The sequence below is a fragment of the Pipistrellus kuhlii genome, unplaced genomic scaffold (assembly GCF_014108245.1).
Source record: "Pipistrellus kuhlii isolate mPipKuh1 unplaced genomic scaffold, mPipKuh1.p scaffold_m20_p_3, whole genome shotgun sequence".
In the NCBI taxonomy this organism is placed as follows: Eukaryota; Metazoa; Chordata; class Mammalia; order Chiroptera; family Vespertilionidae; genus Pipistrellus; species Pipistrellus kuhlii.
The window spans coordinates 90,746,224-90,756,988 of NW_023425529.1; the positions used below are offsets into that span (position 1 = coordinate 90,746,224).

The 10,765-nt window shown below is 41.8% G+C and overlaps 1 protein-coding gene across 1 annotated transcript; it reads right to left on the reverse strand.

Moving 5' to 3' along the window:
- Nucleotides 1–3,234: 3,234 nt before the first annotated feature.
- On the reverse strand, nt 3,235–8,874 carry LOC118728345 (ZAR1-like protein). Its single transcript, XM_036454768.2, is given in 5 exon segments — nt 3,235–3,420; nt 5,481–5,555; nt 6,657–6,749; nt 7,526–8,198; nt 8,200–8,874. Coding segments are annotated over 5 exon segments (1,080 nt in total). The 5' UTR covers nt 8,295–8,874; the 3' UTR covers nt 3,235–3,276.
- Nucleotides 8,875–10,765: the final 1,891 nt, after the last annotated feature.

The following is a 10,765-nucleotide window of genomic DNA, read 5'->3' on the forward strand; positions in this document are numbered from 1 at the left end:
ATAGATGATAGATAGATAGATAGATAGATTAGAGATAGAGATAGAGATAGAGATAGAGATATATAGATATATCCTCAAGGAACTTAGAACTTCAACAAAGAAGAAGCAAGCATAACAAAGAACATAGAAACAATAAAATTTAAAAAGAAGAATTCAATATTTGAAATGAGTCATACACTAGAAGGAAATAACAGCAGAATGGATGAAGCAAAAAATAAAATCACCTATTTGGAAAACAAGGTAGCAGAAAACAAGCAATCAGACCAGCAAAAAGAATTTTAAAATGAGGATAGTTTAAGGAACCTCTGAGACAACATCATGCACAACAACATCTACATCAGAGGGGGTCCCAGAAGGAGAAGACAGCAAGGGATTAAGAAACTATTTGAAGAAAGAAATGACTAAAAACTTCCCTAACCTGGTGAAGAAAAAAAGACACACAAGTCTAGGAAACACGGAATCCCAAACAAGATGAAACCAGAGTACCACACTAGAACATTTCATAATTAAAATGCAAAAGGTTAGAGACAAAGAGAAAATCTTAAAAACAGTTTGTTACTCACAAGGGAGCTCCCATTAGGCCGTCAGCTGATTTTTCAACAGATAATTTTCAGGCCAGCAGGATTGGCATGAAATATTCAAAGTGATGAAAAGCAAGGATCTACAGCCAAGACTACCCAACAAGGCTAGCATTTTAAATTGAAGGAGATCAAAATGGCTTTTTCCCCCTTCCTCTATATAAAGCAAAGAGGAGGGGAGTAGTGCTCTTATATATACTGTGAGTACTTAGTTGAGTTCCTGGAGGTTTTCCTAATCCTGTTATTCTGGATCCCATGAATATTTCTGCTCCTGAATCTCTGTTCCTCCAGAGTTAAAATATTGTATACTAGAGGCCTGGTGCACAAAATTTGTGTACTCGGTTGAGGGGTCCTTAGCCTGACATGCACCCTCTCACAGTCCAGGAGCCCTTGTGGTATGTCAGACTGACAGCTTAAGCTCACATACAGATCCCATAGGAGTCAGACATCCTTAGTGCTGCCATGGAGGTGGGAGAGGCTCCCACCACCTCAGCTGTACTTGCCAGCCCTGAGCACAGAGTCTGGATGAGCAGCACTTCTCCAAGAAGGAGAAGAAATTGAGTAAGGAATAGAAAACCTGTTTGAAGAAATAATTACAAAAACTTCCCTGATATAGGGAAGGAAAACCCCCAAACAAATCCAAGAAGCTGACAGTGTCCCAAGCAAAATGAACCCCAAAATACTGACTCCAAGGCATATTATAATTAAATTGGCAAACACCAATGACAAAGTAAGAATCTTAAAAGTAGCCAGAGAGAGATATAAAGTTACATACAAAGGAACCCTTGCTGTACTCTTCATCTAGATGACCCCCACCCAGGTCACTGGCTTTAAATACTATATTTTTCTCCAAATCTCTCTCTCTCTCTCTCTCTCTCTCTCTCTCTCTCTCTCTCTCTCTCTCTCTCTCTCTCCCCCCCACCCCCTCTAGCACTGATTTCTCTCCTAAATTCCGGATTTATAGCTTATATCTCCATTTAAATGTCTCAAATACTTCAAACTTAATATGTTGAAAGCAGAAGCCCTTGCCCATGTCACTACAAAGCCCCACCAAAATAAGACAGCTAAGTTTACAGAGCCCTCTAAGTATTGCAGATTCTATACTAAGTGCTTAACATGTATTAGTTCCTTTAGTTCTCACCCCACCACCAGGAGATAGGTACCATTATAGTTCTCATTTTAGAGAACAGTAATTGAAACTAAGTTTCCCACAACCATACATCTCTTAAATAGATAGCACAGCCAGGATTTGAAATCAAATCATCTGATCCAGGAACATGCTCCTGTTATTCTTAATTTCATCTGCCCTTAGTACAAAGAACTCTACAAGTCATCATTTAGTCATCATCCACTTCCAATCCTGTACCCTACATCTCCAAACATGGTCTTGAGTAGAAGTACTTCTCTCCATCTCCACAGCTATCACCCTTGACATAGCCATCATTTTGCTCATGTGTTCAATAACCTCCTAACTGGTCTACCTTCTTCCACTCTGACTGTCTTCCCTCACAGCAGTGAGTTTTCTTCTTCCTCTTCTGTAATATTCACCCAAGGATATGTTTTTATTGATTTTCAGAGAGAGGAAGGGAGAGGTAAGGGTAGAGGAAGAGAGGGAGAGGGAGAGGAGGAGGGGGAGAGGGGAAGAGAAACATTGATCGGTTGCCTCCTATACGTGCCCCAACCAGGGATCAAAGTTGCAACCTAGGTATGTGTCCTGACCAGGAATGGATACCGAAACCTTTTGGTGTACAAGACAACACTCCAACCAACTGACCCTCCCAGCCAGGACAGCAGTGAGTTTTCTAAAGTAAGAAGAGGTGTCACTGCCTTGTTGAAACCCCTTTATGGGCTGCCATCTGCTGGGCCATGGCTGAAGCCTTTCTGACCTGAGCCCTATCTTCTCCAGCCCACACCCACATTAGCCTTTGGGGCTCCTACTTCTGGGATATGCCAAGTGCACGGTCCCACTCCCTCTGGGCCTTTGCTCTGGCCTTGGATCAAAACCATTTTTCTCCCAGCTCCTTCATCCTGAAGGTCTCCATTGTCATGTTGCCTCTTCCCAACCACACTATCTAAAGGGTCACTGACAAAGCACCCTGCTTCCTCTATAACACTTACCACATCTGAATCTGAGAGAAAGTGTAATAGTAAAGGCCTGGGGCAAATCCCTCGTCCACCTGAGCTCACATCCTGGCTCCATCCCATGAGGTCTCTGTGGCTGCCTCTCTTCACCTGTTAAGAATGGGTATAATAGACCCCACTTCCTATGGCTGCTGTGATGAGTTACAATAATGTCTGGCACTTACTTCCTGCTGTTGAAGTATTTGCTGTCCTTATTGTGTGTACTTGAGGGCAAGGACCTGGCCCCTAGATCATCTCTATATTCCCAGTGCTTATAACACCCATCTTATAAAAGTTTGTCAAATGAATACTATTCCTCTTCATTGTTCCCTTAATAAAAGTGATAAAGAGACAGTTATGTACCATTTCTCAATGATTTTTTTTATTATTTTACCCTGGATTCACCAATTAATAATGTGCCTTCATGGTTTATTTTACATGCATTTATTTCATTCTATATAATTATATAACCTAGAAAAAGTACAAAAGCCTAGTTCATTTTCCAAAACCCAGTCAGAGCTAAGGCACAGTAAGCGACAGGAAGTGCTGGGGCGTCCTGTACAGACCATACTGTCTGTCACATGACGTATTTAATGCTGTAAGCACTGCCACAGGAGAATCTCTTGTCTTTGCAGCGGCCACAAAGTTCCTGTCGATGAGGCCTCCTTAGGTCAATGTTTCTTTTCTTTAGCGGACAGGAACAACGGGACTTTAAACAAGTCTTTAGAAAATAAGGAACAATTTGGACACAATCAAATTAGTCTTTCAAATGTAATCCTCAAACCAAAATACTTCCCATCACCCCCTCCATGGTATCTTCATCCTCCTTTAGTCCTAGGAAAAGTCCAAGACCAAGTTGTATAAAACCACTCTTATCCCATTAAATGGCATACATTTGTCAATATGAGTGATGCAAGATGTTTTAGAGAATATCACTGAGCCAATCAAGAAGATCTCACGTAAGAGAAAAGTTTTAACATTAGAATTTTATAGAGTATCTTTACTGTGTAGGTGTTCATATTTATAACCAGGTGGGAATGAGGGGAAGTGGGTGAGTATTAAGTGATTTGATTTTCTACATTGGAACACTTAAAAATATCAGCACAGTGATTCTCAACCAATTGTATTTTACCCACCAGCAAACATTTGGCAAAGTATGGAGATATTTTTTATTATTACAACTAAAAAAAAGGGTGTTATAGAGGTAGTTAAAATTTTTCTTTTCTTTCTGGACATGCCTGATCTTTACTAGAATTTGAAGTGTTTTAACCATGATCCCTTCCTATCTTCTGATAAATAAAATTACACCCCATGGAGACTGATATACTGCCTGGCCCATCCTCCCAATTAATAATCACTGCTCTATTTTAGGTAAAAATCCATAGCCAAACAGAGTAGGTCAAACTATACCTTTTATATTGTGAAAATAGGCATTTTAATTTTTCAAACAAGAGTTTTAAGTATGATTTATCAAATCTTTTAATACACATTTATAGGTTCCACTCTCCTATTGATAAGTATGTGTCCTTATAAGAAAATTCTAATAGCAAATACTTGCATGATACTTACTATATGCACTGTACTTGAACTTTATATAGATTAACTTAATTCTCACAATACCCTTGTAAGGAAGAAAAGACTCAATTAAAAAATTAGGTTTTCTCTAAAGGTGGGCTTCTGTTTCTGGCAATAATAGATTAGTACTTTTGACCAAGCTTCCTGGACAACTGGAAAAGCTGAGCTAAAAAGTAATAATAATTCTTTTTAAATAACTATTTAAAGGCACCCGAAAATTATCCAAGCATTAGAATAAAAAAGCCAGAAAGAGAAGTGAGCCTGACATTTGGGACTATTTTCTTTCTAAAGGTATCTGCCAATTCTGGAAGAGGTGAAAGACATTAGACTTCTGAAAATGGGTTTAACAGAGGGATAAAGTTAAATAGTATTCCAAAATGGAAGAACCCTAATAACCAATTCAAATTTTATATTGAAACTCTGAAAGGCTATCCTCTAAGGATAAGGATGAGCCAAAACATGACCAGCCTTCTCAGATTCCAAAGCCCAGTTTCAAAAGAACTCATCTCTGATTGGAAAGTAGTGAACTGAATTGTTAGTCTGCCCACCAGAAGCAAACAAGTCTTCTGTGGAAGAAGATACTACCCGAGGCCTCAATTATTACTGTAATTTTTCATATACAACATCTAGCCCTCAATCAAAAATAAAAAGGTACAAAAGGAAACAAAACAGCACACTTTAAACTGAGGGAAATCAAGAACATAGCAACAGAACCATAGGGAATGGAGTTATATGATACAGATATTAAGATAATTGTGCTTAATATGTTTAAAGAAATGAGAATTGTATTTCCATCTGAAAACTGAAAGTCATTTTTTTAAAGACAAAAATTTTAGCACTGAAAAATACAATAACAAATCAGTAACTCAATAGCAGATAATGCATGTAAAGCACTTAGCCCAAAATGTGGCACATAGTAACAGCTACCCATTAAATTATTACATCCATATACAGGGTGTTTGAGAAAAAAACACACTACCCCATACATAAACACACCACCTAAGGCAACTTAACACTAAATCTCCCATTATTACCCCCCAAAATTTTTTTATTTTTTTCTTAAAATATTAGAAAAATTTAAATATATAGAAAACCTAACACTCCTACACAAATATCCAATTCTATCAAATCCAAACATTATGCCCCAAAAGCTTCATGGTAACAATGAGAACATTTTACACACAAGGAAGTGTTCTATATGCTTACCTGACACTGGATTGCTTCTACCCGGTAAGGGTTAAAACTCTTATGGCATTTGCAACAGAGTTGTTTGAAATAAACCTAAAGAGAAATTTGTATTTTTTTTAATCCAAGTTTATATGTACCCTAGGCTCCAGTTTTTAAGTAACTCATTCCTTTCCTTTGTACCACCAATACATGTGGTTTCTAGGCTTTGTACATTTCCTCGGGCACACTTCCTCCCTATCTTACTTGGTGAACTCCTATTAATCCTGCTCAAATATCACAATGCCTTCCTCCTGACAAGGTTACTCATCCCCTCCTGTGTTATTTCTGTGCCATGTCCTTGCCATACGTGTCACTGATTGTCACCAAAGCACACTGTGCCTGCATCACTGCTATCAGTATAAATGTCTTAAGGATGAGTTCTATGTCTTTGTATCGTAGTGTCTTAGAGGGTTTGAATTAAATCCACTGCTTTTCTTCTGGCAAAAGGAGAGTACTTTTAGTGTAGTTTAAAAATCTACTTACCTTCAGATACAGTAAATGACTAGTGTGAAAAGTCATGCTTTCATTCAGGCCTTAGCACACCTCTCCCTCTACAGTTAGGGATTCCAACTCAAATGCTCATAGAAGTTGGTGACATAAACCAGCTGTAGACTGTTACAAAATGAAGGGAAAGGAGAAAGAAGCTGCTTAGCCCCAACCTACTGTTCTATGATGTGATTGTTCTAGAAAATCTGAAAATACAGACTGAAACCTTTCCCAATCTGAATATGTTGACAACTAACTCAAAGTAAGGGAGGAAACTCCTTAGCCTAAAGAAGTTCTCTTGTTGCCCTGCCTGTGGATAGACAATTGTAATTCCTTAGCACTAATGCCCAAACTTATTCAAAAAACAACTGAAAAATGATTACACAAAGTCCTAATGTTCACAAGAACAAAAGTTCATCTAAATAACCTGATATGTGGTCCAACGTAAGTACCAAACCTAACAGAACCAGCATCAGAACATGGGTCAGCAGCCTCAGGAAGTCAGGTGGACTGTCCAGTTCAATTCTTTTACTGAGCACCTATTCTGTGCCTGGCATGGAGGATGCCAAGAGGAATGAGGCAATATTAAGTTATGCTCCATTAGGAAATACTTTCTTCCTCCACTGTACCTGCCCAGCCCTCATCCATGTCCCAAACACTTTTACTCACCTTACTAGTTCCAGAAATGCACCACACATAAGCACTCTCCCATCTAGTCTTACAATCCTTACAGTGAAAATAGGCATATTTTCGCTCCAAAAACTGAAAATAAAAGAAGTGTCTTTTATTATCCGGAGGGAAAAAAGCCAGATATTTCTTTGCTTGTGGCTTAGTGTAAGAAATACAAAAAGCCTCCTTAACCTCACTCACAGCTGTTCTCAACATTATTATATTAATTTAGTGTCTCATCTCTGAAGGATTACTCTGGGATTCTTCTACCTGGTGCCTCTTACACTTTTTCAATCCATTTCCACAATTCCATAAGCACAGTCTCTCCAGAATGAGATTATGATCATATACTTCACAGACATGAAATCCTTCTTCATCAACCCCAATTAATAATGGTTGCCATACTCTTGGTTTGCTCATGCTTAAAGCTGGTACCATATTTCACCAATTAAATTACAAAACACAGATGCCATGTAAAACACCAGTTTTCACACCCAGCCAGGTGGTTCAGTTGGTTGAAATGTCATACCATACCCCAAAACAGTTGTGGGCTTGATTTCTGGTCAGGGCACATAACTTTGGGTTCAATCCCTGATTGGGCAATATGTGAGGCAACCAATCAATGTTTTCTCTCACATTGCTTGCGCTCTCTCTTTCCCCTTCCCTCCCCTTCCCTTTGTCCCCCTCCCCCATTTCTGCCCACTGAAATCAATAACACACATCCTTGATAAGAATATTTTCAGAACTTCCTCTCCATCAAATAAAGGGAGGAATCTGGGAAGATTTTGTTCTTTTTGCCCCAGAAACAGAAAAGAAGAAAGAGAGGAAGAGGCCAGCAGAGGACTGAGGAGGGGGAAGACTAAGTTCACCTGGAAACTGGGTTTCCTGAGAGGGTGGGCATCTCCCTGGGCCCACTTGCTCCGCCCAAGACTAGAAGCATCTTCCTCCAGCAACTTGTCCTGCTGCCACCGTTCCTCCTGCTTGTCCTCTTGTGACCTTGGCAGTGGTGATGACTTCTGCTGCTGCTGGCTTTCCTCTGTGGGACTGGACAGGGCATCCCTCTTCTCATCCTTCCCATCCTTCCGCAGCCGGATCAAGCCCCGGAGGTCCATTTCTGGTGAATAGAGGTCCCAGGCTGGTAGGGGTGCCTTGGGGTCCCTGCAGCCCCAAAAAGAGCAACTGCACAGGGTGAGAGGGCCCAGCGAGCACTGCACAGACCTGTCCACAGGTGGGCTCACCTGCACGCCCACCTCCTTGGTGTTGGCCTTGCACAGCCGCAGGCCCAGGCTGGGGTTCATCTGGGAGAGAATGGCCTTAAGCTGTGCCCTCTTGCAAGGGTCACTGCAGTAGGCCCAGGCATTGGTGGGCACCACCAGCCCCGTCCTGGCCAGGAAAGTGGGGGCACCAGTGTTTTGCCTCCAGTGAGGCTGTTGGTGGTCAGAGAGTCCAGGCTGGACCAAAGGCAGTGTGTTCCCATAGTGTGTTCCCTGGTACAGGCCCTGGGGAACTTGGACAAAGTGCTCCATCTGCTGTCCAGGCTTAGCGCAATATATCCTGGTATAGTTTGCTTGTGTCCTTATTCTGCCTTCCACCTTCATCTGCCCCTTCTTTCTCCTGGTCAAGTTGGTTCAGGTTCATCCAAGCTTCTCCATTTATTTCAGATTCTGATGGAGCTGCTGCCTATTACCCTAATTGAAGGGAGTGGTGGGAGGAGAGCTACCTACTTTCAAAGGCCTAATTACCACATGATTCTAATTGCTCTTCCCGATCTCTTCAATTTGCTGCTTCTAAATCTCTTTTCAAAGCTGTTTTTCATTGCTGATTTATTCACATACAGTATAATTAGCCACTCATTTATTTATTCCCATGGTAATGTACCATTTCAAGATCATTTTTAATGCATATAATAAAACAAATTCAAGATGTAATTTGAGCAGTTTTATACCAAAAGAATGTAAGGAAAAATGCATTATTATGGCAAGGCTAAAGAAAGTAAAGGCCAAAGGAGCAGGGAGCATAACATTATGTAAGGGGAGGGGTATATATAGTGAGAGAAAATATATTTCAGAGGGTTATATGACATGCCAAAGGCTCCTAGTGAGGACCACTACTTGCCCCCCCAAAAAAGGTGGGAGAAACAAATTGATCTGATTTCATGGGTGAATACATATTTAATAAAATGATAGTGAAGTATCTGAGGTCAACCCCACTTCTTATATGATTATTTTAAGATTAAATGTGAAGTGCAAATCAGATTCATATGTTGAGTAAGTGGCAGATATCCTATATAATAAAACCCTAATATGCAAATCAACCAAACAGCTGAATGACCAGTTGCTATGATGCTCACTGACCACCAGGAGGCAGACGCTTAACCCAGGGTGCTCCCACAAGGGAGCACCACTCAGCCAGAAGCCAGGCTCAGGTGAAGAACAGGCCTAAGCCAGCAGGCAGGTATCTCCCAGGGGCCCCAGACCTCAGGAGGGTGCAGGCCAGGCTGAAGGACCCCCCACCCCAGTGCATGAATTCCGTGCATCAGGCTTCTAGTTAGATAGGAACCCCAAGCCTGTGTTTCTTTGCTGTTAAAAATCTAGGTGATCATAAGCTTTGGTATTGCTCTGTATTCGTCAGCTTCCTGCTACAGCTGAGGTTATGATCAAACTGAAATGACATCTAAGGAACCAAGTAGAGCCCACCCTTTTTCTAATCCAATGCTGCTTCTGCTGTTTACTGCTCAAGAGCCTTCCAGAAGCAGCAGGGCCCAAGGGAAGCTCCCACCTCCAGAACCCAGTGGAAGGCTTACCAGGCCATAAACAAACCCGAATTAAGCTTTGTGGGCAGGTCAAACCCTGTGCATGAGGAGGACAGGGCCCTGCCTTCCAGGGAAGTTTGAGGGGGAGGACAAGCTCACACAGGGTGGTCAATACCCTAACAGTGTAAAGGGCTCCAGGGCAGCCTGCAGAGGGGAGCAGCTCACAGCACAGGAAGTTACAGTGGATTCCCCATTCCTCAGGCAGGGAGACAGGCTCCAAGTTCTTGAACCTGCTAACCAAGAGCATCACAGGAGGAGAGCTTCACATGTCAGCCCACCCACTCCACAGGGAGCAGCAGCCAGAAATAGGTCATCCTCCTGAAATTGGACAAATGAGTGGATCTGGGCTGCCGCTCACTACTTGAGCCAATAAGCATGAGACAGGGTTGAATCTTATATGAGTGTTTATTCCAATAATACTGGCAGCAGGTCATTCTGAAAATCTGCTCTGCCATTCCTCCCACAAGCCAGCTACTTATATTGGGTAAAAGGACAAAGATTACATAGGGAAGTAGGTAAAAGGATAAAAATGGGTATAATAGTTATAGATTACAGGCAATGCCAGGCTGGGGGTTACAAAGGTTACAAAGGGCAGGCACCTCTGAGGACTCCATTGTTTTGGCAGCAAGCTTGTTAATCTTTCCATGATAATGAGAGGAAGAATCAAGATGGCAGTTAGATAAATGCAATGCTCACCACCTCCCACAATTACAACTAAAATATAAAACAACCATCATTCAGAACCACCTGAAATCTGACTGACTGGAAGTCCTGCAACTAGAGAAGTAAAGAAAAAAACACACTGAGACTGGTAAAAGGAGCAGAGGTGTGGAATAGACTAGTCCAACACCTACATGTGGCATTTTTTTAAAATGGGAGAGATATGTAGGTTGTGGAGGTCTCTTGGGAGGTCTCTAGCCCCAAACCAGACCCCTCAACCCAGGGATCCAGAGCTGAGAAGAGAAGAACCTGTAAAAACTAGTTGGGATTGTGGCTGAGGAGAGCCAGACAATTCCTCTTGAAGGGCCTGCACTTGGGCTTGCTCAGATTCACTCCCTCTGAGCTCCAGCACTGGGCAGAAGCTTGGGGGAATCCAGTGACATATGGGAAGGAACTAGATTGTCTGGCATTGGAGCAAGAACTCAGGGTGGATTTATTCCTGACAGGGGTCCTCACAGCAATCATTGTCCCCATGCTGAGACCTCTCTGATCTTAGAGATGACAGAGGTCATACCTGAGTCTCCACCAACCTGTCCCACATTGTCTCTTCCTCCCTGTGATTCCCTGAGACCCTGCC